Consider the following 27,242-nt stretch of genomic DNA (forward strand, 5'->3'; position numbering starts at 1 on the left):
GTACAACATCTTCATTTTCTGTTAAACAAATGTGAAAAACAAGAACAGCTTATACACACATTTACAAATGTTTTCGCTGTCAGAAGGATCTCCACAATGAAAAACATCATTACTTTATGTAAGTTAACGTAACTATGTTCAGTGTCTATTGGTCCATCTGTCATAGCATTTTGGGGAAAAAAAAGAAATGAAAAACAGAAGCTTTGGATCATCATGGAAAGACAAGATGGCATATGAATTATTCTGAAGCTCACCTCTAGCATCCAAAGTCAGGAAATGTGTAGAGACCCTCTCCTTTTGTCCCTTGTTGTGCGTCTTCAGATTCAGTGTTTACTTTCTGTGCGTCTTCCTTTCGGTCTCTCTCTCTCTGTCAGTTTTGGAAGACAGTGGAGTGAGTGAGTGATCTCTGTCACTCTGTCCCAACGCTGCACAAAGCTGTGACCTTATTGTTTACCCTTCGACTGTCTTGATCCTGACCTGATCTGACCATCAACTGAGAGTTTGCGACAAATCAAGGGGCTATTTGAAAGGCAAATGCATTATGTCTGTGTGCAGTAACCATTAGAAGACCAACAAAACAAGGCAAATTTCACGTTCCGATGCAAAGGACATGTTCAGAAAAGTGTAATCTTATTTCTCTCTGAACCCAAGATGGTAAGAGGATCACCAATTCCACCATTGTTGCACAGAAAGATAGTGCAGCAATACCAGAATGGTGTTACCCAGTGTAAAATAGCAAAGACTTTTAAGTTATCATCATCAACCGTGCATAACATCATCAAAAGATTCAGAGAATCTGGAACAATTGCTGTGTGTAAGGGTCAAGGCCATAAAACTCTACTGGATGCTCGTGATCTCCGGGCCCTTAAACGTCACTGCACCTCAAACAGGAATTCCACTGTCAAGGAAATAACAGAATGGGCTCAGCCATTCCCAGCTGAAACTCTACAGTGCAAAGATGAAGCCATTTCTAAGCAAGCTCCACAAGCTCAGACATTTGCACTGGGCCAGGGGTCTTTTAAAATGGAAGACTGTTCTGTGGTCAGATGAGTCACGATTTGAAGTTCTTTATGGAACACTGGGACGCCATGTCATCCGGACCAGAGAGGACAAGGATAACCCAAGTTGTTATCAACACTCCGTTCAGAAGCCTGCATCACTGATGGTATGGGGTTGCATGAGTGCTTGTGGCATGGGCAGCTTGCATGTCTGGAAATGCACCATTAATGCAGAGAACTATGTTCAGGTTCTAGAACAACATATGCTCCCATCTAGATGTCATCTCTTTCAGGGAAGACCCTGCATTTTTCAACAAGATAATGCCAGACCACATTCAGCAATCACAACATCATGGCTATGTAGGAGAAAGATCCTGGTACTGAAATGGCCAGGCTGCAGTCCAGATATTTCCCCTATAGAGATTTTTGATATTTGGCGCATCATAAAGAGGAAGGTGCGACAAAGAAGGCCCAAGACGATTGAACAGTTAGAGGCCTGTATTAGACATGAATGTGAGAGCATTCCTATTTCTAAACTTGAGAAACTGGTCTCCTCTGTCCCCAGACATCTGTTGAGTGTTGTAAGAAGAAGGGGGATGCCATACAGTGGTTAAAAATGGCCTTGTCCCAACTTTTTTGGGATATGCTGATGCCTTGACATTTTGAAACAACATATTTTTCCCATAAAATGATACATTCTCTCAGTTTAAACATTTGATCTGTGATTTTTGTTCTATTCTAAATATAATATTAGGTGTTGGCACCTCCACATAATTGAATTCAGTTTTTATTCACAATTTGTTTAGTGTCTCAACTTTTTTGAAATCTTACTTGTATTTACATAAGGCACATCAAAATGTATTGCACTATAAACACATGAGCTTATAGTGTCATAACAGTAGCAGGTATGATAATATAGCACAAAGTGAATTTGTGTATTTCACATCATTAGTTTGCTCATACAAAATACCTTTGTATTTTAATGTCTGTGTTCCTTTGGAAGCATTAAGGTAAAGCTAGGGCACTGAGCCAATGTGAAGGATATCGATATTGGCTACAGATGATGTTGCAGTTTGAGAAAGAACCATCCTTTGATTTCAGGTGTTGGACACACTGAGAAGATGGGAGCCAGCGATTCTACCTTAAAGTGGATCACAGGAAATATGGAATTCTTTGACCACTTTGGCAACCCAAGTGGGAACCGTATTAATATAACAACAGGGAATATCAGACTGTTCAGTGAACGCAGCATTGGACCAAAGAGCACTGTGGCTAATGCTACAGGCAAAATCTGAGAATTTTCTACCACAAAGATGTGATTAAGCTTGAAGTTGTGATGAAAACAGATTCAGAGACCACCAAGAGTTTCAAGCCTAAAGAGGAGGTCAGCTTCATTGACCTTGTCCCAAATCAGCATCTTGAATGTAACCTTTTGGAGGAAGGCTTTGCCAGTGTCTTCGTTGCAGATGTACAGGACAGCTGGTTGCATGTTGAGACCATCTGTATGAATTTTCCAGTACCTACTGGTGCTTGCTGCATTGTGAATGCCAGCAACGAGATCAAATTCCGGAAGAGTGATGGAGGATCATGGATCGATCAGGACGGCTATGACCACTGCCCCAAATGAAGCTACAAAGCAGTTTCCCACTGTCCTGTACTTTCTGGGTGGTCCCATTTTGGGGCACAATTTTTTTTCTTACATGAGAATTTACTTTTCTTGTATAATAAAATGTCCTGGATGCAGTTTCCAAAAATCGCAAGACAGTGCTCTCAGTAAAACCATAAAATATACTAGGGAAACACCGATTTAGAATTTTTTGGGCAGATACGATAACCGATAATTAGGACCTTGGAGTAGCTGATACCAATATTAATAACCGATAATTTTATCTTTTTGTAATTAAATTCATTCATGCATTCATTCATTGTCTGTAAGCGCTTATCCAGTTCAGGGTCATGGTGATATTTTAAAATAGTTTTCACTACGGAGAAATTTAATCCCAGACACTGCAGAAACGCTTGTCTGCAGAAACAAGTGTGTTTACAGGCGTCAATGCGTATCCGCAAGCACAAAAATGGTTCCAAGTTATCGGTTATATTATCTGCTAAAATTCCAATATCGGACCGATAACAATAACTTTAAAAAAACACATATCTGCAAATAATATATTGGCTGCCGATCTGTCTTGCATCACTAAAATATACTCCATTACAGAAAACCTCAGTAGAGAACTTGGTTCAATGTCAGAGTACTGGCCTAGATTAGTGTTACTTTAATCACAGTGCATCTGAAATGTGGTCACTGCTTAATGTCTCTAGTCTGCTACAGCATAAAATAAAAAATAAATAATACATGCTCTAGGTGACTGTCGGTGAGGGGTTTGGTGTGTTCTCCCTGTGTCCAAGTGGGTTTCCTCCGGGTGCTCCTGTTTCCTCCCTCAAATCAAAAAACACATGTTGGTAAGTGGATTGGCAACTGTCCGTAGGTGCGAGTGAATGTGTGTGTGTTGTCCTGTGAAGGACTGGTGCCCCCTCCAGTGTGTGTTCCTGCCTTGCACCCAGTGATTCTGGGTAGGCTCCGGACCCACCGCAATCTTAACTGGACAGGTTACAGACAATGAATGATTGAATAATAAAGTGGAAGTTTTGACGCATGTATTTCAACTTAACATAATTTTATAATCAGTATTAATCATGTTTAGTGACTGGGTGACTCAAAAGCCAAATTAACACCCAATGCAAGAGGTCAAAGATGAAAAACATGCGCTTTCTACACTGAACCACTTCTGTGAAACTGAGCTGTCACTCAAAATCTATTAGCCAATGGGAACGCACCCCTGAAAAAAAAAGACATGCAAGAGGCTTGTTCAGGAACTGCTTGAAGAAAAATAAGGACGTGCACAGGACATGCAATTTTGCAGGCCACAAATCGAATTCCATAAAAACACATACACTGCTCCATTCCCTCGAGGACAGCACCACTGTGGGCAGCTCACTGAACTTTGATTTACTTCAAGTGTAGAAGCCTGAATATGAAAAACACACATTATACAGACGCATACACAAAAAAAAACAGAAAAGCTGTTTTGTCTTCATTTTTTGGAATAAATCAAGTCTTGCCAGTAAATCATTTTTCAGTTATTGAATATTGCCAAACAGTTTTGCAAAAGCACTTGGCTAAAACAAATATTAAAGTTTAAAATTGAACAGCTACAGGTAATATCTGTGTACCCCACATTTGGCCCTGAGCATGGTGGCCTTAGGCTCATTTGTAGTTGTAGTGACCCTCTATTGTTCAGTGCAATGCATATATAATGTAATCACAGTTTAAAACCTGTGTCAGCAATGAAAACAATACCCATACCAACAAAGAAATGAACACAGCAAATCTAATATGGTCTCAGCAATAGAATTTATTTTTTTATTATTTTTACAGTCATGCAGTAATCATGTTTATTTCCTGTTTCATAACAACGATTTAACAAAAATGACTGACTGCTCCTTTAAACAGTGTGGAGCAAAATGCCAGTAAAAGTTGTGTAGTTTTTATCATCATCAAAAACCCAACTTCCTGCCCAGATGCGGATACGGATCAGGTCACCCTTGTTGAGCTGAATGGTGACTACATTTGCTCCATTACTTCATTACTTGAGCCTTCTTGTGTGTTCTTCTGATGCCCTGTGGTCACCACACGCTCCCCATTCTTGGTGAGAGTCAAATAGGCACTTTCACCACCCAAGGCATGGTCATAGAACAAGAAAAGGTACACACCACTGATCGGAGCAGTGAAGACCCCTGCAGCAGAGAACAAGACGTTATGCCAAAATAAGTCTTTAAGAAGAAATCAGTCATTTTCTCCAGTGATTCTTCTAATGTCATGAAACTGCCATTATAATAAGAACCAGGGGGCTGTGATTCTGTACTAAATCTGTTCTAAAAATGGTAGTCCACATTAGGGAGACCCACTCTGTGGAGCATAAACTATTCATTCAGGGATTGAATAGGATTACAAAGATAACAATGACATTGCTCTGTATAACGATAAAAAGCAGCATGTGGATCATAGCTCCTAGGGGTGAATGTGTGTTATGTACCTGTAGTACTGTCATAGCCATTGCCTTTGTTGGTGAAAACATGGCTGTACTTCACTGTGGTTTCTTCTGAGAAAGGCCCAAGGCTGCCAAACTTACGTAAAGCAGCTGAGAAGACAACTTTAGAAGCTTCTGGAACAAAAGAGACAAAATTATAAATAAATTATAAATGCCAGAAACCTCTCTGCACCATGTTTCCAACCGTTCACAGAGACAACATTGAAGCACAAGTAAGGAAACCATGGTTATTGAAAGCTGTCGACTCGAGGAGCATAACAGACCTTCATCGTTAGGCTGTGGATAAATGGAATAATGTTTTTGGAGATCCAGAATTAATCTAATGTCTCTGCATATTTATGTGGCTAAATACCATCTCACAGCAATGCTGCAATGTAGAGTCCAGTCTCCCAATACAGCAGAGGATTTTACAGCAGCAAAGTGACAGTAACAAAGTATACCCCAAATTACAGAAGAAATATTGGGCAAATTAAGTGACTGGTAACAACTATGTAAATTAAAGGTATACATTTACCTGCATTAAATACACATCCAAAAAATTGTATTTCAAAAGCATGGAAACGGTACCCTTTTCCAGTTTCAGAGCATCTATCTCATCCTGGCTGCTCTTCGGTTGGGACTTAATGTTATTGAACTCTTCACTCAACAACATGCTACAGGTTTCTAGCGTGCATTTTGTCTGTCCATGACCACACACTGAAACCTCTGCCTCGGAAGCTGATAACAGGAAGCTGCAAAGTGAGATAAAAAGAATCATCATGTCTCCCATATCTAATGTCTGAGGTAAAGGATCCCACAGAATGGTGCTTTGTTTGTTCCTACACTGTTCAATTTATACCTGCGTGTCTTTGATCATCACTCGCTGGATGATATGCAAAATCCCTCAGCAAATAATTACAATATGCACTTTGGACCTTTATTTACTGTTAACTTTTATATTGACCAAGAAAACAAGGAAGCTGTAACACACCTCCCAATCTATTCACATATATAACACAAAATATATTATAAACATTATTCATTAACATTGCAAAGTTACTTACCTTTCTCTGCTCTCACATCAGGTGAATGTTCATTTCTGTTGTGTTCAGAATCATTATACAAGGGTCAGTTTTATACTGTGAAATACAAGAAAGTTAATTGTTTCAGTAAAATAAACCCTTTCTGATACATTTCTGTCACAATTCAGTCATCATTTAGTGTCTTCTCTTACATTTATTACCAGCAGTCAAGGCCAAACTCAAATCACTGTTCACAATCATTATTATACAGGGCAATGCCTAGCAAACACAGTGTCAACTACAAACAATAATATTTGCACTTGGTTATGCACATGACATAAACATAATCCTTTTTAAACTAATCACACAAATCTAATATATCATGTTTAAATACATCAGTCTATTTTGCTGACACTGTTTGCAGCATCACTGACTTCATCCAGAGATCATTTTGGATTGGTAGTCACATTCAACTTAATTAAACTGCTGCTTCCGAATTGTCAGGTCACAGAGGAAGCAGGCCAGTCTGTAATCTGGTCACTAGCCAACCCCTTTTTCTTGAATCATACACAAGTCAAGTGGGAATGACACCAACTTGGAACATGACTCCACCACCAATTTATCGATACAGGAGACGCGCTGGAGCAGAATGGCCATTTACACCCCAGCCACTAGCCCATCTATTTAGTCCATCTAATGCTGCACTGTATTCTTCTGTAAATGTTACATCTGAGAGGTTAGTCTTTGTGTATTTGTAGCTTAATTTATTTATAATATGTTTATTGTTAACTGGGTGTTTTGTCTTCCTCTTGGAAATTTTTGCTGGTGATTTACCTTTGTCTCTCAAATATGTTCTTGATGGTCAACATAGGTGTTTTTGGAAGGGAAGATAGGGACCTTAGACAACAATAAGTCAGGGCCAATTTTGGATTAACTAACAGCTCTGGTAATTAATAAAATGATATATTATCATGGTGCTAAAGCAATATGGATGCATAATATAGTGTATACAAGGGTGCATTATAGTTCTGAACACAATACAATTTATTTAATAAATAAATACATATATATATATATATATATATATATATATATATATAATTTTTTTTTTTTTTTTTAATGCATTAACCTTGAGCTCTGTGAGCACTGAAATGTGTGTCAAGATGAGCTGCTGCAGTGTTACATACCAAGCCAAGCAAGTTGGTTCATCCAAAATCACATAGACACAAACCTGAAGGACTAGATACAGAAATGTACAGAGGGAGGCCAGTCATTATAGGACCAGAAATGGCAGAATGAACTTGGTCCAGACCTTGGTCATTTTCTTAGAGCTAAATACATCATCAAAAGCTATATACGACAGGATGATCTAAATCAGTGAAAACGTTTCATCAGAGATGAGTGCATATTTCATTTAGTTCATTCATTCAGTGTCTGTAACTGCTTATTCATTTATTTATTTATTAATTCAGTTAAGGATGTTATTTAATGTCCAGGTCTGAGTGCCCACCTGTTTACACACAGTGACCTGTAGAGGAGCTGCTGCCCACTTGCAGGAATGACAACGGTGTGAACTGGTCCAGTGTGTGTATAAAACATGTTAAATAAGCAGACTCTGGCCTGGATGATGTTACATTACTTTAATTATTAAAAGGCATTGATTATAGTTTTTGACTTGGAATTTGGGAAAAGTGGCAAAGACAAAATGCTCTGATGCATTTTCTGCTTTAGCTTTGTCATATTTACATTATAAATATACAGCATGTAAACAGTGCTTTCTATACAGTAAAGGTAGATTACTTTATAATCCACTGTAACACTGCTGGATACTACTGTGTCTCTGATTAATATGTTGTCAATTTTATAGAATTCTATTAGATACACTACATGATTTAAAATGTTATATTACTCCTGAAATGAAGGGTATATTTATAGGGCATTTGTATGCAGTAAATGTTTTATAGGAGAAGCCTGTTTAACTGGAAAGGATTGGCGCCCCCTTCCAGGGTGTGTTCAATGACAGCCCTCAGCAAATAATCTTGTTTCCTGTTATTGTAAAATCCACTATGTCAATGTCTTCTGCAGCAGCATGCCAGAATGTTGTGTATATATTGTGTAACATAGCACCCACACTAGGGTTCAGGTGAAACCTGAGCACAATTTTTTATTTGTGTTGATACGTCCACTGTTTTCCATGTATGATATGTACTTAATTTGAAGGGGAAAATTCACACAAAAACCACACAAAATATAAAATGCAACAGAAAGTCATACACAAGTAAGTGTAGACTGATACAGGGTAGTGACTGGAAATGGCTGCAGAATTAGTGGCAAGTGATGTGGAAGATATGGCACATTTGCATAATTTGTCCTGCTCCTTTCATCTCCTTGATTCTTTCATAATTTCCCAGTGCAGGAGAGAAGCAGTAGAAAGGAGAGTGGGAAGGACCGGATTTATCTTAGTCTAACTTAGTGATTAATTCTTATTAAACACCTTACTTTCTAAGCACTTTCTAAACAGGTCATAACATGGTTACATTTTGAATATTTTGTTTTATTCCAAGTCCCCACCTGCCTTATTGATGTCCATGATTAAAACTACTGTTTTAATAACCACTCTTTGAATTCCACTACAAACCATACACATCATCCAAAGATCTAAAAGCAGGTCCAAGGGGCCATAGGTGAATCCGAACACACATTCCACTGATTAAAGGAGTCTCTTTAATCACAAGGACAGCCAGTGCATTGTGCAATACAATGTGGTATTATGGGTAAATCATTACAGTATCTAAATGGTGAATATTTCTCTAGCTTTTTAACACAAACACATTACTGAGCCAACATTCATATAACTGAACCCTGCATAGAGGGGTGCATTGAAGGTGGAGTAGAAAGTGTGTATGTGCGTCAATGCTTGTGTTTCCAAAGAGACACTGTAGAAGGAAATAATTCCAGCCGGCCAGTCTAGATACACCCCAACTCGGTTTGAGTAAGAGGATGGAGCATGAATCTCAGTTCTCCTGTTTTTGTGAGACAAATAGTAAGTGAATGTGGCCCCATAACATTGCAAGAGCCAGGAATATCCATTGTGTCCAAAAAAAGCGTCATCACCAACTTCATCCCTATTTTGTCCTTTATATGTCAGCGCCATTCCCATCATGTCTTCACTTCCCTCAGCCTCCCAATAACAGCGGCTGGACAGGCATTCTGTACACAGCACGTAAAAAAGGCTATTAAATCTGTCTGGATGTGAATCGTAGTTCTGAAATCCTTGCGTTTTGGTTGTCTTTCGGTTTCCCTCTGATATGCAAATACAGGGGTGTGCTGTGTTGGGGTCAAATGTGAGCTCACAGGCATCTGTAAAAAGAAGGTCAATAATGTGTTTGGTCATATATACGTATTTTGGTTGATATGAAATGGTAAAACACATTAAGCTGTTATGCAGTGGTCTAAACCTTGGCACTGTCATCAGGACATCACAGATGATGCTTCAGATACCTAAAGGTGGAAGCAAAGTGTCTTAACTAATTGGATGAGGTGTAATGAGGATATAGGGTGAAAAAAGTGTAAGAAATGAGCACTTGCAATGAAGAACTACATGTGAAATTATCTTCAATACCACTTCAGCCTAAAATTATATAATGTAACTGTCATGTCCTGTGTCTGTTTTCCTCACCATGTCCTCATTTATCACATGGCCCTGTCTGTTGTTCTTGTCTCTGTCCTAGTCCCTCCTTAGTTCCGCCCTCTCATCAGTGTCTCCTTTGTAGTCCTGCCCTCTCATTATCAGTCCCAGGTGTTCCTTGTCAGTGATTTGTATATATACCCCTTTGTTTGCTGTGCTTCCTTGTTGGTTCTTGTGTGTGTAGATGTGTGTTTCTCTGTTGCTGCGTCTCCCATGTCTACCCCAGTTCATGGCTGTTTCCTGTCTGTCCTTGTTTAATCCTGTTTAGTTTAGTCTTGTCCTTATTCAGTCTCTGTATTACCCATGCTTATTTTGCTTTGGTCCTGTTTAAATATAAAATTCCCTTTTGTTTACGTTCACCTCCTTGTCTTCTCCTGCCGAGCTGTGACAGTAATGGAATTAGAAAAACATAATGGAGAAATACAAAAGAAGTGTGTGTATGTTACAGAAAAACAAATTTTAGGAACTTTTCTTGCATGTGGGATCCACTAACTTGTCCCAACAATGTAAATAATTGAAATTTAAGGTGAAATCATGTTCTAAGTTTGGGGTAAAGTTAGAATTAGATTTATTCTATTAATACTTATTGATGAGGTATGGGAAAGTCTCCCTCAAAATTAATGGAAATGTATTTAATGGTCTCACAATGCAACAAAACAAATAACTGTGTATGTAATTTAAATAACATACATTTTCGAGGTCCTGATTTGATTCTGCAAGGGCCACCAGCATCTGTACTGTTAAAAACAGAAAGAAATACGAGTCTGTGAACCATACATTTTTGCCCTGAATTTTCCTCATTCTCACAACATGGCATACATGCTAACTGTAACTGCAGCTTTAAACTGTATGATGAATACAAAAAGGCTGTAAAACATACTTTAGTTTCTCCAGTTTATAACATGAATCTGCAAGCTTCTCAGTGAGTAGTTTTACTCCTGATTCTCCAGGCTGATTGTAGCTCAGATCCAGTTCTCTCAAGCAGGATGGGTTTGAACCCAGAGCTGAAGCCAGATATGAACAGCCTACCTCTGTTACTAAACATCCAGACAACCTTAAACAAGGATAGACAATGTCAAGGATAGGAACAAGGATTGATATTTACAAGTTTTTAATTTCTTCAAACTGATAACAATACATTCATAAAAAATTCCAAAAACTATATCGAGGAAGCAGCCCTCTTTTCAATCTACTGCAATATAATAGACCAGCACCTAGACTCTAAATGCCAAAATTGTCACATCAAATAATAAATGTCCAATGTGTTATGTTATGAGTGAAGAAGTTAGGCTTGTTGCTGATGAAAGATGGCTGTGACATGGCTGTGAATCACACTCCCAGACAAATAAACTCTGAAAAATAGCACATTATAACAGTACTGACCTCAGGACCTCCAGTTTGCAGTTTGGTTTATCTAATCCAGCAGAGAGGAACTTCATTCCTGAATCCTGCAGGTCATTGTTACTGAGGTCCAGCTCTGTCAGGGGTCGACCAGAGCTGAGTACTGAAGTCAACATTTTACAGCTTTCTGCAGACAAGTTACACCAGCCCAATCTGTACAGCAACATCACATTAAAAAAAGCTATACTCTTTCTTGCCCACCCTAGCTCTGTAGTAATTTTTCATATAAAGATTTATTCTATTAGTACTAAACTGTATATGTCCCTTACAATGACTAAGTAAATGTAAGGTGCACCCATTGTGAATGATGTTTACAATCAGATTTATCCATATGAACTTTGCTGAATGAGAACTAAACGTACAGCTGAACTAACTGATCTCAATGAAAAGTGACATTCACCTTAATATCACAATTGTACTGTTAGTGTTTTTCAGAGCATCAGTCAGCAGCTTCACTCCTGAATCCTGTAGGTCGTTATAGCTCAGATCCAGTTCTCTCAGGGTTGAAGAGGCAGAGTTTATAGCCAATACAACAGCTTCACAACTGGTTTTGCTGAAATGGCAACTTGCCAAGCTATAAAAATAATAATAAAAACAGAAACCAAAACAGTGATATAGTGAGGATGCATTTAAACAACAAAATTTAAATAATACATATTTTGAAAACATTATGGAGTGGTTTCCCAGACAGGGATTACGCCTAGTCCTGGAATACACAGCATTTTGCATTGTGATTTTCCACTGAAAGGAAGATATAGTCCTGGAGTAGACTTAAACCCTGTATGGGAAGCCACACTTAAGAATAACAGAATCATTAGACACTAGAGTGCCAAACTTGTGGTCTTATATATTTTTCTTAATAGGAATCAAGCATTTTAAATGCTGACCTCATTTTCTTCAGCTTACACTCTGAGCTCATGAGTCCTTCAGAAAGTAGCTTTGCTCCTGCATTGATCTGCGTGTTGTTACTGAGGTCCAGCTCAAGCAGGTGGGAGTCTGGTGATTGCAGAGCTGAAGCCACAGTTTTACAGCACTGTTCACTGAGTCCACAGCTGTTAAACCTAAAATAAGTACATTTGAATATGTTAATGAATAAGACTTTGAAATGTCAAGGCTCACTACCTTGCACTGTGTCAACAACTAATCTAAGTATTCCATGGTACCTGAGAAATCACAGGCACTGCCAAACAGAATAATTACAAATCGAGGCCTTAAACCTCAAATGACACTTTATTAAAAATATCAAGATACAGGCTAAGGGTTGTTATTGCCAAATCTTTTTCAGTCACTGCTATTCAACTCAGTATGTTAAGATTTCAAATGAAATCTTCACTTTGCACAAAGCTACATTATTAGGGGTATGCAAAGTCATAGACCACATTTGACTTTTAATGTGGAATCTAAATTCAAACTGTCTTGTAGTCCAGGACATGACTTAAGCCCAGTTTCTTAATTTGAAGAAGTGTTTAAATACTCACAGAGCCTTTCTGCAACATCTCACTGCTGGGACCATCCTCCTGCAGCTTGCATCTAATGTACTGTACTTCTTTGGGTTGAACTCATCCAGTATTTCTTCTGACATCTGAAGTATGTAGACCAAAGCTGAGCAGACTGAAGATGGTAGCTCTCTATCTGGAGTTTCAGCTGAAATAAGGTATGTTTGGATTTGTGTGAATAGTGTCCTGTCTTTTATTTCAAGCAAGCAGAACAGAAGGTTAATGGATGCTTCAGTCGATATATCTTTGCGTTGTATTTTTGTAATGTATCTAATCAATTTCTGGACACTCTCATTACTATCTTCTATTTGTGTTAGTAGGCCTTTGAGGAGTTTCTGATTGCACTCCAGTGAAATGCCCAGGAGAAAGCGTAGGAAAAGATCCAGATATCCTCTCTGACTTCGCAAAGATTTGTCCACTGCCTTGATCAGCAGGTAGTACAAGGACACAATTTTTGGCACATCGCTAACGAAAGTGACACCTTCAGGAAGTGGGCCTTCAAGCAGAAACTGCAGCTCATCCATGTTCTTTTTCACGTAACAATAGAAAACATAAAGAGCAGCAAGGAACTCTTGAAGACTCAAATGGATAAAGCAGTAGACTTTATTTTCATGAATTACAGATTCCTGCTTGTAGATCTCAGTGCACATACCAATGTACTCAAATTCTCCACCTACATCAATGCCACACTCCTTTATATCATTTTCATAGAACATTATGTTCTCCCTTTTCAGCTGTTCAAATGCCAGCTTTGCCAGTTTAAGGATAACTCCTCTATTTGATTCCTGGAGGTTTACTAGGTCTCGTTCAACTTTCTGGTCATACTTCTGATTCTTTAGATTCATTTGGATGAGTAGAAAATGAATGTACATTTCAGTCAACGTGGTGGGAATATTTTCTCCCTTATTTTCCTTCAGCATTGCCTGAAGAACAGTGGCCGTCATCCAGCAGAAGACAGGGATGTGGCACATGATGTAAAGGCTACGAGATGTCTTAATATGAGAGATGATTTTAGAGGCTTCAGTCTCATCTAGTATTTTCTTTTTGAAGTACTCTTCCTTCTGTTTATCAGTGAACCCTCGCACTTCTGTGAATAAGCTTACATACTGTGAAGGGACTTTATTGGCTGCTGCTGGTCGGGAGGTGATCCAGACTAAAGAAGAAGAAAGCAAGTTTCCTTTAATGAGATTTGTGATCAGTGCATCCACTGTTGCTTTCTTTCTTGAGCTCCTTACAATGCTCCTGTCAAAATCCAGAAGAAGTCGACTTTCATCAAGCCCATCAAAGATTAACAAAACCTTACAAGTTTCAAAAATGCTTGTGTCTTCCAGCCCTTCAAGTTCAGGCTGGAATTCTATAAGTAGCTCCATCAGAGTGTACTCTCCATTATTAATTAAATTAATCTCACGAAACGGGAGAAGAAACACACAGTCTATATCCTGGTTTGCCTCTCCCTCTACCCAGTCTAGAATGAACTTCTGAATAGAGACTGTTTTCCCAATCCCAGCAATGCCTTTGGTCAGCACAACCTTAATTTCCTCTTCATTCCCTGGTAAATTAAAGATGTCATTACAGTTGATTGGAGTGTCCTGGGATTTTTGCATCCTGAAGGCTTCGTCAATCTTCAGAATTTCATGTTCATTGTTGACATTATTGAGTTCCCCTTCTGTGACGAAGAGCTCAGTGTACACTTTCTTCAGATACGTCTTGTTTTTAAAGTCCTTTTTGCCTTCAAATATGCACTCAATCTTCTTCTTCAGGTTGGCTTTGTGTCTCTCCAGAATTATTTTAAGTGCATTTGTCTCTGAGAGAAAATTCAAGCAGCATAATTTAATCAATCATACATAAAATGTACCTTCCATAGCCAGTCACTGAAATGTTATATACACAAAGCATATTGGTTTGAAAATTATTATTTAATACAAAATGTATTGGGGAAAAAAATCAAATAAGAGCTCATATTTTAACTGTGGTAGTTATATTTTACTTTCCAGGTATCAAGAATGAATTGGCAAAAATACATACACTGCCTTCATCTTGTTGGATTCTAATACAACAGCAGGAATGATCCTATACATAATATATGTATACTTATATGAATAGCTATTTATCTTATTATTAGAAAAACAGCCTTTTAAAAGGAGTTTAAAAAGCATTAAATGAATTTTATTATTAACATAGTTTACATTTTACCTGAATGTTTCTTGGTTTTGTTTGCTTCTGTAAAATCTGTGGGGGGGGAAATAAAGCATTTAAATATCTCAGGTGTATTTTTGACCTATTTGTACTAGCTGGAGAACAAACTGCAACTTCTGTAACTTGCTCTGGACAAGAGCATTTGCTAAATGGCATAAAATATATAAATATGCAAATATATATCATTAGACAGCATGGCTTTCTGTTCCATTCCAGTGCCAATGATGTCCAAATGTATTTACATATTAAAACCTCAGATGTAATTCCACCATCCGTACTTGGCTGAAATAAAGATATGTAAATGGAAAGTAATTGCCTGAAATTAAGCAGTTTTAAATCTGAGTGACTACTAATTGCTTCTCCTGATGTCCCTCATGTCCACTGTGGTCCAGACCAGCTCATGAACATTGCTGGGCTAAAGATTTCAGAAACATAGAACTCAGCACTCACTTCCTGTTCACACCCCATTTTACCTTTCTGATTTTCTTAATAGGTAATTACCTCCCAGCTCTCTCCAAACCTCAGATAAACCCATGCTTTTCTGAGAAATACCTGAATACCTGCCTTTTTCAGATTGCATTACAGTGTTTTTTGGTGTGTTGAAAGGTGCTTTTTAAATAAATAATAATAATTATGACATGCTGTCCCATAATTATTACATGCTGTCCCTGATTAATGCATTTAGGGATGTATTTGTAGCCTCCCACTTATCACATACCCACACACAGACACACACAGGTTTGTTCTTGTTTTTCCTGTTTTTAGTCTTATTTTCTTTATCTTGAGCTAAGTTTTATTATTCGTGATTTTGTTCTGTGATTGTAACCAATCTAAATGTACAATGGTCTCACACTGCAACTATGTGAAGAGTCTGGTACCTTTCATCAATTACCATGGCCAAAAAACATCTAGTAGTTCAGGAAAACATATTTGACTGACATACAAAAGGACCAATCAAAGTTTTATATAAAAATAAACTAAATATAAAAACAGAAATACATTATTGTTATTATTAATAATAACATGAGATGTATATGTATATATATTAAACACAAACAATATATAACAACAATTCTCAGTTTAGGTGCAAAAAAATCAGAGAACAAATGGAACTAAGAAAATCAATCATTTGACATATGGACATACCTTTGTCTGTAGTGTTGCTGTTGAAGTTGAAGATAGCTGGGCCACAGAATTTGTTGCTATTAAGTGCTGGAACAACTGAAGTGCTGCCAGAAGTCACAACAACAGAGCAACCAGCTGGAGGAAAGGCAGCGCTCTGGACCAGATTTGTTTGCACTGAAACAGAAATATAATTATCCTTGGGCAGTATTATATGAAATACATGAATTTTGAAAAATTCAGTTGTTTTTTGCATGGAAGTGTAAGATTGTAGTTTTGGAAACTAATCAGCCGACACTGACAACATGTAAATTCATGAAAATGTGATCCATTGACAAATACAAATGCGAACCGGGGTGAACAGTCCACATCGTAAGGTACAGAATATCGTTTACTGATTCAGTAACGAACGTTACAGTAAAGAACTGTAACGACCACATTAAATGGTGCAGCAGTGGCATTGAGGAGCTTGGGCATTATATTGGTTTTAATTGCAATGAAGAGTAGGTCTTGTTCATGTTTTAAATGCACACTAGTAGAACTCCTGTGTCATATATGTCCAAAGGTCTTAAAGAGCTAAAAAACATAGCATGTTACACACCTTATGACCATTGGTTAGCTGTTGAAACTACACAGTAAATACAAATTCACAAATTAATGTCTTACATTCATTTTGCTGAGTGTTTGAGGGTTGAGTTAAGGGTCTCTTTCTCCAGAGGAAGGTAGAAAGGACAATCACCAGAGCAGCCAACAACAGCTCAATGATAGGCTCCATTTTCATTAACTGAGGAAAAAGACAATAGTTAATAGTTTTCATTTTTTTTTACACTTCATCCAAAAGAATAGAATATTTGCTGCAAAATTCCAAATACAGATAAATGTTGTTTACATGAAGATTTATACCTTTCAGTATACACTTTAAATAATACATTAGTTCAATGGAATTAAAAGAACTAGTTTTCAGTTATGAGTCCCACAATGTCTGTTACGAAAACCTGTCCACGCAAGGGTTTCCTGTTAATCACATGACTTATGCTTATCATTTGAAAGTGTGTACTCTTCCTGTAAAATGGTAAACAGTGATTTATAACAGTGCAGCACACACATTGTGGGTATAACCTCAGTGCATAAACATTCTTTTAAATAAACTCAAACAAGTAAATAAAAAATAAGCAAAGTGCGAATTCCATCAAACTGCACCAGTCTGTGCCGAATTCTGTGTTCAATTATTCCAGAGAACACAGATGATCTGCTCCACAGCCTGAAAAGGGTAGAGCTATATCCTCTAACCCAGTATTTCTCAAACCTATTCCTGGAGGACCCTGCCTCTGCACATTTGAATGTTCCCCCTGCTCCTACAGTAACTGATCCAACAAATCAGCTCATTAACAGCCCATTATTGAATAAAAGTGGTTGTGTTAAAGCAGGGCTTATATCTGCAGAGCAGTGGGCCTCCAGCACCAGGGTTGAAAAATACTGAGAAACATTTGGCTTTAGGTCTTTGGGGCTCCAGAGCATTCCCCTTTTGTTTCACAAAGAGATTATACAAGCTAAGGCTAAACGTTTTATTTCAGTCTAAGTCTTGATTATAACTTATAGCTTTAATCATAGTCTAAATCGACACTTCTTTTAATTCTCTGCCTTAATTTGAACCTAAGTCTCTCGTGCTTTATTCTTAATCTAATGTCTTTGACATTAACTCTGAAACAGTGAAAGCTGTTAAAAAGTCGTTCCTTGGTCCTTGTTAAAAGTGCTTTCAGTTTTGAATCTACTCACCGCTGGATGTAGTGGACAGGGCTGGGGTCAGAAAAACCTGGCCGGATAAACAGCATTAACATGAATTAACGGACGACTCCCTGGATTTACTAAGGAAAATAAACGAGACCCTTCATTATTTACAGCCAGCGGTAAGACGCTGCCTTTCATTTAAACCCGTTACGTCATTCTTCCTTAAGCGCAACTTTTCTAGTCCAAAACGAAAGTCCCCAGACAAAACCGAAACCTACATCTGCCCTTAAGACCTGTAAACATGCACTGAATAGGCGCCACGCTGCGATCACGTGACCTCAATTGTTTTCATTTTGTTCTTTAAATGGTCAGGAGTAGTAGTGGTGGTTTTGTGTGTGTGTGTGTGTGTGTGTGTGTGTTTTGGGCTGGTACGGATGGATCAGACACAGCAGAGCTGCTTGAATTTACAAACGTGTCCACTCACTGCCCACTATTACACACACCTACCCCACCTTCTAGATGTTAAGTCAGAGACAGGAGCTCATCGGTTGATGCAGTTTTTATTGGTCGTCCTCTAATTGGTCGTCCTTCATTAGTGGATACAGGACGCTGTTGGCTGAATATTTTTTTTTTATGGTTCTGTCTCCATCTGAGATTTGAACCCCAGTCTGTTATGTGAATATGTGAAAGGCAGTAGTGTTATGCACTAGACTTCACCACTCACTGTGCCCCCAGGTAGTAGTGATGCAAGAAGTCAACAAACACTGTTCAAATATATCTTATCACTTAAGTTTCTTAGCGCAAAACCCGCTGAGGCTGCTCGTGTCATATACAGAGCTCAAACGTATAGACCCTCCTCAATTTTAATATATTAAGGTTCATACCACTGTTGGACCACATCTGTTTAACCCCTGTAACCCACTTCTATATCCCTGCACTATTTATTGTGCACTTTTTATTGTGCACTATTATTAATTTATTGTTTGTTCTTACTGTCTTCTCTTATGTACTATGTACTATACTGTGACACTTAAGTTCCCTTTGGGTTGAATAAAGTGTTATCTTAAATATTGTACATCTTTCTAACATTCTTTAATTCATTTATGAAGATCACAGTCTATAGTATCTTGATTAGAAAAGTTGCAGGATACAGAACGAGTCAAGTGCAGTTTGTCTGTAACTGCTTATCCAGTTTAGGGTGGTGGTGAGCCCTGAGCCTACCTGGAATCACTGGTCACACGGTGGGAGCACACACTGGACGGGGCAGCCAGCCAACCTACCAACGTGTGTTATTGGACTGTGGGAGGAAATTGGAGCACACACAGGAAACCCACACGGGGGAACATACCAAATTCCTCACAGTCAGTCACATGAGGCAGGGCTTGAACCCACAACCCCAGGACCATGGAGCGGTGTGACAGTGACAGTACAACAGCATGTGACAGCATGTCATAACATAAGTGTGCAGAAAAGTGTATTTACAAAATCTGCCTCAGAGGCAGCAGAGCTTTTTAACATTCCTTTGAGGCAGGGAGTTACATTTATCCTCAATTCAAGCAAAACAAAATACTGAGATTTCTGCAACATGTCCAACCAATTCTGAAACTAAACTAAGTCTACTTAGTTTAGCTACTTTAACTATGTTTAAATCTAGGCTCAAAACCCACTTGTTCAGTTTAGCTTTTGGCAACTAACCTCTTCTTCTAGTTTAAGGTTGTTGTTTTAGGAACTCATGGACATGGGGAATCATAGTAAACTCAGATGATGTGTTCTGCGATGCTGTGCTCACAATTTCTCTTGTTTGAGGATGGTGGAGTGGATGGATTTCATTGTCTGAGGATGCTCTAATGTCTGTGTTCCTTCTGGTTTCTCACCTTCCAGTGTGTTACAGTCAGATCTGTCACTACACTAAGGAAAATATTCACGTACGTTTTTCTACTGCACTCAATCAAACTAACTGCTTCTACTGTTTTCTGAGAATGTGACGGGCCACTGATGTAAGATTGTTTGCTGGATTCTCTTGCGGTTCACACCAGACCAGACCAGCAGCTCACCTCCATCTACTGCTACCAGCCTCAGACCACCCACCATTACCCACCATCATCAATTACACTGAAGTAGAAATGGACTCAGATTTGCAACACTCTGATTAATGCACTGTTATTATGCCCCCAGATTGATGTCATTATTATCCATAATTTTAACAGGATATGTTAAAACATGTAGTGCTATATAACTAATACAGCAAACAAAGTAAGCAAAACAGACAAATTCAAGTACATTTTTTAATTCGTCGAGACATCATCCTTCATTTTCTTCAGGGGCATCAACCTAAACACCACAAAGTTCACTGCTGCCACCTACAGTATACAATAACAAAAAAGAAACAGTTGTGGTTCTGTGCACACATACTTTAACCACTGGTAACTTTTAAAGAGGTTCTTGAGGTTAATTCATAAAATGTTTAACAAAACGATATTAGTTTTACAGAAAAAAAACTTAGAGAAACATCAAAGTGATGGTAGACTCTGTGGAGAAATAGTAAGTAGGACTAGGACTAATAGGACTAGTAAGTAATGTTGTTGCACTTTCTTGATGTGTTGCTATGGTAGTTAGCTTTGTTGACCACAAAGTGTTATAAACTTGTTTTTTAGAGTTTATAACACATAAGTGAACCAAGGTACAAACAGTGTAAAGGTATAACAGAGTTTAAAATTCCAGTTGTGTTCCCTAAAGGTACATTACACTCTCTTCTCAAGAAGGAGAGGGGAATATTTGTAAGTTTTGATTATAGAACTGTGACAGATAAAAAAAAAAAAAGATAATACAAGTCCTGGAGATGAAATGGGGTGTATGAAATCAACACAATTTTAATATCTACAATTATAATAGAATAATGTACAATTATGTTCCATAATTAAAGGTACAAATATGTACCCTTAAGGGTACCCCCACAAAGACAGCACAAGGTATCACCACAGTGACAAATTTCATACTGTTTAGCTTTAGGAGTCTTACCCAAGGACTCTTATTATTGTAGCATGACTCCTTTTTCTGAACAATGACTGGAACACAAGTCTTCTGCTTAAAAAGAAACATGTCATAAAATGTTTTACGTCTTTATGAGATTTTTCTCATTATAATACAGACATTTAATTAAGTAAAACTCTCTTTTCTTTCTTACCTTTATTTTCATGTTCGAGTTCTGGTTGCTGAGTCCAGTAGAGTTTAAGTGCGGACACCATTTCATTGGTCAGAGCAGATAGAAACTGTGGAGAGATACGATAAGACAATTGTGTTTTCACTTTTATAATCAATATGCCAATTTTATCCTTCATATGACTGCATTTTAATAACATAACAGCAGATTAATCTCTGTCTATTTATACATATTATTTTCTCCTCTTCACACAAACAAATACCTGTTGAAAGACGTTGTGCCTGGTTGTAGAATCGATCGTATCCTCACTGGTGTGGAACTTCACCCGCAGATTTATTTTCTTAGTAACAGCTAATTGAAAAGGAACAGTGAAGGTATTTATCATCTGTCGTTCAGCTGACAGCAGCAATAGATCAACTATTATACTGACACTTAGTGGCCTGGAGATGTCAGAAATTCTGTTCCTCATTTATTTTAAACAGGCCCCATGTGGGAGGCACATGAAAAATATTCTAATATTATTTACTACTTTATGTGCTAAAAAGACTTATTGCTCCTTCAAAATTTATTTAATTTAATATGATCAATATTAATATAACATTTATTTTGGTGCATTAGTGTGTTCTTGAAATTAATAAAAGCATTTTTCAGTCGTCAAGAAAATTGTTATTGCCAAAACACCCTGAAATATTGTGATATTATTTTAGGGCCATATAGCCCACCTCTCCTCCCAACACACCTGATGAAAGTAATGAGCTCATTAATAGCCCCTTCAGAAGCTGAACATGCATACTCAACATGCAGAAAAGTAGCCCACCAGGAGCAGGACTGAGACGCACTGTGTTAGTGAGAGCAGAGTTAGTTGATGAATTATCAGTGAAACTATAAATATAAAAATGACTGCCCTCTTGTCCAGCATTCATCCATTTTATTATATTAAGAGTTAAATTAAAATTATACATCTGTGCAGGCACCGTTAATGCTGAACAATATCTACAGGACTTGGAGGAACATGCTGATATTCAGACATTGTCTTTTTTGGGAAAAGCCTTGTTGATTTCAGTAAGACAAGGCCAATTCACATACTGCATGGATAACAGCAGCATGGCTCCTTAGTAAAAGAGTCTGGGAGCTAAATTCATCCTCAATATAGTCATATAACAAATAAGAATTGAAAAACAGTTCACTTTTAAAACTAAAGTGACTGGTCCCTTCAGTTCCCAAACTGTGTTGTTAAAAGAAGAGATAACGCAACACAGTAGTGAACAAACCCCTGTCCCTTTTCTGGAAGTGTTCTTGGCACCAAATTCAAAGCTGGCAAATAATAAAAAAAAACTTTCTTAGTTCCAACATATAAAATGTTGTCTTTTTACTATTTTCAATTAAATATAGGGTTTAAGTTATTTGCACATCATTACATTTTGTTTTGATTTATATTTTATTCAGTGTCCCAACTTTTTTGGAATAGGGCTTGTACAATTACAAATTTAACAAAGCTGTAAATGAACACAGTGGTAGCTGGGTGAGACAGAATGATAAAATTAGAGATAAAGGTGCCCAAATTTACGGTTCAGTGTACTGCTTTAGGTTTCCTGTGATGGACTGGCAGCTGCCAGGCTCTTTTCCTGCCTTACACCCAGTCATAGAGGGTAGGGCCTGGATGAAGCTCTTACAGAATATGAACAAATGAATGATTTATGTTAATTATGAACCTGGAACTCCATAGACTTCCACTTCACAAAGGGTCAGAACTGATCCATTTTTAGGAATGACCACATTCACATATCGACCAATCATATCGCAACTGAAGGTGGATGATGAACCAGCAGGTATATCTGTGATGACAGCACATCTGTAGAAAGAGTGATTGCATATTAATCGTAAATAAATCCAAACCAACACAATAAAATCACACGACTCCTCTGTAGTGAGTGTTCCATAGAAATGGCATGGAACTAACATATTAATTATGTAATAAATGATGTTTTCCTATACATTTTGTTGGCTTTTAATGTGAGAGAAAGGATTCTGTGTTGAATGAGCAATGAGTGTGGTTACGTGCATTTAATCATTCAACAAATACAAAAAATCACATTATATCCAATTAAATCTTTAGACTATATGGTACAAACTGAGTACAAATTGTTTAAACATTAAAAGTATTTTTATACAATTTGATTTTACTTTACAGCTTTCTTTTTGTAACTTTTCTCTTTAAAGGACTACAGTTATAACATCCATTTTGAAAATGATTACAATTATAATATCCAATTTAAATATTCTATTTGAAAATTACAGATGTGAAAGTACAAAAAGCTATCAATCAATCAGTTAATAAATAGGTTTTCAGGGATCATCACCATGTGTGAGATATATAACCCTTTATAAGTTAGTAGTTTTACTAGTCAAAGTTCTTCACAGAACTTTATAAAAGGCTGCCATACATCAAAGAATTTGGTTCCTTTTCCTCTAAGTGCAATTGCTATTTTGTCTGTTAATATCCTGAGCAAGGTTGACTGGTAGACTATTAGCCTTCAGCCTTTTATGGCCTGTTGTGGTCTATGTTGTTTAAAATAGTATTTACCTGGGGTTATTGTTTCCATTGTTTTCTAAGGAGTTTCCAATGCGAATCTCTGCCCCGTCTATTCTTGTTGGACAGCAGTCACCTCTGTTGGTAATGACCACACTGCTAATCTGGTATTCAATCAACAGATCCACCCTCCACCAGGGTTTAAAATAATAATCCGTATATGAACAAGACATTGCGTGAATGTTGCTGTTTCTGTTCCCATCAGTGGCAAAAGGTGCAAGAAACGTAGGGTATGATGATGAGGATTGAGTAGCAATTTTCCTTAAAGCCACATTACTCTGAAGTGAGATGGCCCCTGGAGATGAATAAAAACAAACCTTTCTTTTTATATAAATGTCAGTAAACGGTCAGTACTGGTGAAAGTGTTGCTGATATTAAATTCATACCTGTAGTTAATTTGCTCATGCGTTGGTGTGGCCAAATGTATGAACCTGTGCAAAAAAATTCCAAGAGCTATTTTATACTGTGTATAGTGTGCAAACAAATGATCAGTTTACAAGGAAAATGCAGACTTTGACAAAAACTTGAAGTCAAAAATTGAAGGGTTTTTTTTGTAAATATAAAAGAGCAAAAGTTGAAAAAGTCACACTGGCTCACTCACAACATCTGTAACAGCTAATGTTATCATTCCAGTCACTCAAGAAATCAGACATGGAATATAATTATAATAAAAAAAAAAGTAGTGACTGTGCTCAGGGGTTGCATTTGTGGACGCAGAGTGTAGTCATTCTCTGTGGGTGTAAAAGCAGTGCAGGCACAGCGCAAGTGAGCACAGTGCATTGGCGAGAGGGAGCTATCCTCTTTGGCACACAGGTAATGAAAACAGAAGTTCTCCCTTGACTGGGGGTGTAGAGAAACCTGGCTCCTACAGATCTGGAACATGGGACAAATACAACTGAGTGAGCCGTGGCAAGATGAGTAACGGTGAACTCAGGATTTCCCTTTTGCAGTAGTCAACGTCTCATTCACATTTCCCATTCCACCTCAATGTTGCAGATGAACATGAAATGAAAATGTTTTAACCCTGATAAATGTAAATACCACTGAGGAAAGTAAATGAATCACCCTGAATGTACATAAGTAAATTCCCGAATGGAAAAGGAATAACACAGCAAGACGAAAACTTTAGTAGATTAATTTACAGGAGCTATAAGGTGGAACATTCCTCACAAAGGGTTTTTGAGAAGAGAAACCAGTCTTCCTCTGTACACCATCACCCCACATCAGCAGGAGAGGAGTCACTAACCCAGGAGAGCGAGAATATCCATGAGTTCAGACTGACCACATTAATAAAATTGGACTCTAGATAGGATAAAGTAAATGCTTGGTAATCACAGACGAAACCCTCACACATTCACAATGACCAACAAACAGAGACTCAGGAACCAGACATATATAAACAATAACAAAGACCTGTAATCTGTCACATGACCTATGAGATGACAAGAGTGGGGTGTGGCTAGAATATGTACAAGGAACTAGGAAGAAAAAAAGACACCTGAGCATAACAAAGTGCTTCGCAATTGAACGCCGTGGACACTCAGCGTCCTCACTGTTTAAAGCACCGTGAAGGGAATGATTGAGAGGAAAGCCGCGTCTTTACCAGTGATAAGAAGCTGATTCTGAACAAAAGTTGAGCGCGTTGTAGTGCATATTTATTCAATGACATGTACACACAACAGTATATATTTGATCACTTATTTTTTGACATTTTATGGGAAGCTGAGCTTCCCTTGCAGTCTTAGAGCAATCGCCACTGGTCCACATTTACCTATTACCGTTCATTTTCGCATGAGATCGTGAAGACAATGGAGGACCAAAAGACAAAAAAGAGAAGCTTTGGAAACAGCACTGTAGAAGTTATTTTCCTCGCCTCAACCTCTGAACAATGTGTTGTTAGGTGCCCTCAGTCATGGCATTACCAACAAACACATAGTTTAGTTGAGTGACAACATGTAGCTGCAGCAGTAAATGGTGTTAAATCAGCTCATTAACCAGTTATCATCGTTCACAAAAAATCTTATTCGTCAGTGAGCTAGGTTTTAATAAAAGCCAAAAAAGCCATTATGACAGACAATGTATCAGCCTCTTGCCTATTTATAGACCTGTGATTATGTGCAAGTTACAGCTGTTTAGGCTCATAATTATCTGCAGCTATTACCTTCCCCTAACGAATTACTGTCTTGTCTACTGTTTATTATGGAGTTTAATTTCTTATAAAAATAATAATAATAATAATGAACTTCTGGCACTTTTCAAAACAATTTAAAAAGCGCTTTGCAAATGAATGTATAACAGTGAGATAAAACAAAATAGAGTAAACAATTATAATGAAAAAAATCTGAATAAAATACAAAGTGAAATAAAGCAAGCTAGAGTAAAACAATAGTACAAATAAAGTGGAATCATTTACAGCAAGCAATGAAACTTGAATTCTTTTTTATATTCTGCATTTGTAAAGTTATTTTAAACAAGTGTGTGTTAATCTTCCTTTTTAATTTTATAATCTTTGTTTTTTACTCTTTATGCGTTTTAGACAGATACGTGTGAAAATGGTTTGCACATTTACTCGCAATTGTCTATTTTACCACATGATATCATCAGTTTGCGCTCTCTGTAAAGTGTTATGTCTACGCATGGGTCAAACTTTGCTTAAATATATGGTCATTTTTACTCAATATTTTTTTTATAAATCACAGTTTCTGCATGATACGTTATGTACGTACGTTTCCGACCCGTGTCTGTGCGTACAAACCCTTTATAAATGAGGCCCATGGAGTCTCAATCAAAAATTTGGGAGTCCAAGTGAACACAACTGGCCTCGCACTCTGGGTGGATAGAGTAGCCCTCCTCCTCCCCTCATTAATCAGCATCGTGATAGCAAATGGGGATGTCTGTTTTCTAACGTAAAAGAAATGGGTATTTAAAAGTCTCTAGGTACACTGAGCTGTGTTGTTGTGTTGTTTTAATAGCAATTTTAAAAAATAGAGGTCAGGTGGCTTCACATAAACACGTGACAGTCACATTTCCACCCGAGACAATGGAAATGAAAGTGTTTCAGCCTCAGTTGCGAGGCAAACTCTGTACTTTTGTTTTGCAAATATGAACGCGTCATTGTCTATGACCCATGGCCAAAATGGTGCTCCAGCTTTCCAGAGAATGCAGCCCAATACTGAGGCCCTCTTACTTCTCTGCCTGATGCTTGTCATTGGGTATAGTGACCTTTTTTTCATGTGCAGCTGCTCCAGAGCCTCTCCCTATACGGGCAATGCTTTCCTATGGAGAATTTACAAACTATAAACCTGTCAGAAATGGCTGTCCCTTAAGGCAAGGTCAACGATTCTGTGAAGTGCTGATTTGTGCTCACTCTGATTTGTTTACATTCAAAAGCTCTATGTCTTTTAAGGTGGAATGGCATGTTTGGGGAAAAAACACTTTGTACGTTATTGAAGTTGAACTTGTCTGTCAGTTTTTATTCACTGTTTGAATTACCTCAGATACTCATTTTATAATTATATTATAAATATTTTATAGTTGTTTTGTTGTAGCAGTCTGTGCCTACTTTCATACAATGAGTGGTCTCCTGAATTTAGAGTCAATTCCCCCTTAAGTAAGCAAAGATAAGATATCTAAGGAGCAGGAATAGAGCAATATCCTCATCTTGGTTCATACATGAGACCGGTTTATAATGAAGAAAGAAGAAAACCTCCTCAGAATTTTATAAAGTGTCTTTTGAATGAAATCAGAAATGTC

General features: G+C 37.7%; 3 protein-coding genes across 3 annotated transcripts; all 3 read right to left on the reverse strand.

Moving 5' to 3' along the window:
• Window positions 1-4,010: 4,010 nt before the first annotated feature.
• On the reverse strand, window positions 4,011-5,773 carry LOC136687794 (complement C1q-like protein 4). Its single transcript, XM_066662351.1, has 4 exons — window positions 5,675-5,773; window positions 5,093-5,221; window positions 4,647-4,793; window positions 4,011-4,024 (listed from the first exon to the last, which is right to left on the reverse strand). The coding sequence occupies exons 1-4, from the start codon at window positions 5,757-5,759 to the stop codon at window positions 4,011-4,013; spliced, it is 375 nt and encodes a 124-aa protein (XP_066518448.1). The 5' UTR covers window positions 5,760-5,773.
• A 2,560-nt stretch (window positions 5,774-8,333) lies between these two features.
• Window positions 8,334-17,902, reverse strand: LOC136673463 (protein NLRC3-like). Its single transcript, XM_066648946.1, has 11 exons — window positions 17,788-17,902; window positions 16,678-16,795; window positions 16,036-16,188; window positions 14,887-14,922; window positions 12,676-14,497; window positions 12,085-12,258; window positions 11,598-11,771; window positions 11,180-11,350; window positions 10,677-10,850; window positions 10,487-10,533; window positions 8,334-9,468 (listed from the first exon to the last, which is right to left on the reverse strand). Exons 2-11 carry the CDS (start codon window positions 16,790-16,792, stop codon window positions 8,927-8,929), a joined length of 3,408 nt encoding a protein of 1,135 aa, XP_066505043.1. The 5' UTR covers window positions 16,793-16,795; window positions 17,788-17,902; the 3' UTR covers window positions 8,334-8,926.
• A 2,168-nt stretch (window positions 17,903-20,070) lies between these two features.
• LOC136687799 (fucolectin-1-like) lies at window positions 20,071-25,274 on the reverse strand. Its single transcript, XM_066662353.1, has 7 exons — window positions 25,268-25,274; window positions 23,484-23,784; window positions 22,612-22,751; window positions 21,735-21,737; window positions 21,162-21,250; window positions 20,924-21,008; window positions 20,071-20,099 (listed from the first exon to the last, which is right to left on the reverse strand). The coding sequence occupies exons 1-7, from the start codon at window positions 25,272-25,274 to the stop codon at window positions 20,071-20,073; spliced, it is 654 nt and encodes a 217-aa protein (XP_066518450.1).
• Between the last annotated feature and the right edge of the window lie 1,968 nt (window positions 25,275-27,242).

Source organism: Hoplias malabaricus, chromosome 2, assembly GCF_029633855.1.
Source record: "Hoplias malabaricus isolate fHopMal1 chromosome 2, fHopMal1.hap1, whole genome shotgun sequence".
NCBI classification, from domain to species: Eukaryota; Metazoa; Chordata; class Actinopteri; order Characiformes; family Erythrinidae; genus Hoplias; species Hoplias malabaricus.

Excerpts from the sequence above, each read along its gene's own strand:
- LOC136687794 (XM_066662351.1), bottom strand. The coding sequence starts at position 5,759 with ATGTTGTTGAGTGAAGAGTTCAATAACATTAAGTCCCAACCGAAGAGC. Across the intron at positions 5,222-5,674 it reads TGCTCTGAAACTGGAAAAGG|AAGCTTCTAAAGTTGTCTTC; the intron begins GTACCGTTTCCA and ends CTTTTGTTCCAG. Across the intron at positions 4,794-5,092 it reads TGGCTATGACAGTACTACAG|GGGTCTTCACTGCTCCGATC; the intron begins GTACATAACACA and ends TCTCTGCTGCAG.
- LOC136673463 (XM_066648946.1), bottom strand. The coding sequence starts at position 16,792 with ATGAAAATGGAGCCTATCATTGAGCTGTTGTTGGCTGCTCTGGTGATT. Across the intron at positions 16,189-16,677 it reads AAACACTCAGCAAAATGAAT|TGCAAACAAATCTGGTCCAG; the intron begins GTAAGACATTAA and ends TTTCTGTTTCAG. Across the intron at positions 9,469-10,486 it reads CAAATCAGGACCTCGAAAAT|ATGCCTGTGAGCTCACATTT; the intron begins GTATGTTATTTA and ends TTCTTTTTACAG.
- LOC136687799 (XM_066662353.1), bottom strand. Across the intron at positions 21,009-21,161 it reads GGCACAACGTCTTTCAACAG|TTTCTATCTGCTCTGACCAA; the intron begins GTATTTGTTTGT and ends ATCTCTCCACAG. Across the intron at positions 20,100-20,923 it reads ACTCGAACATGAAAATAAAG|GTGGCAGCAGTGAACTTTGT; the intron begins GTAAGAAAGAAA and ends TGTATACTGTAG.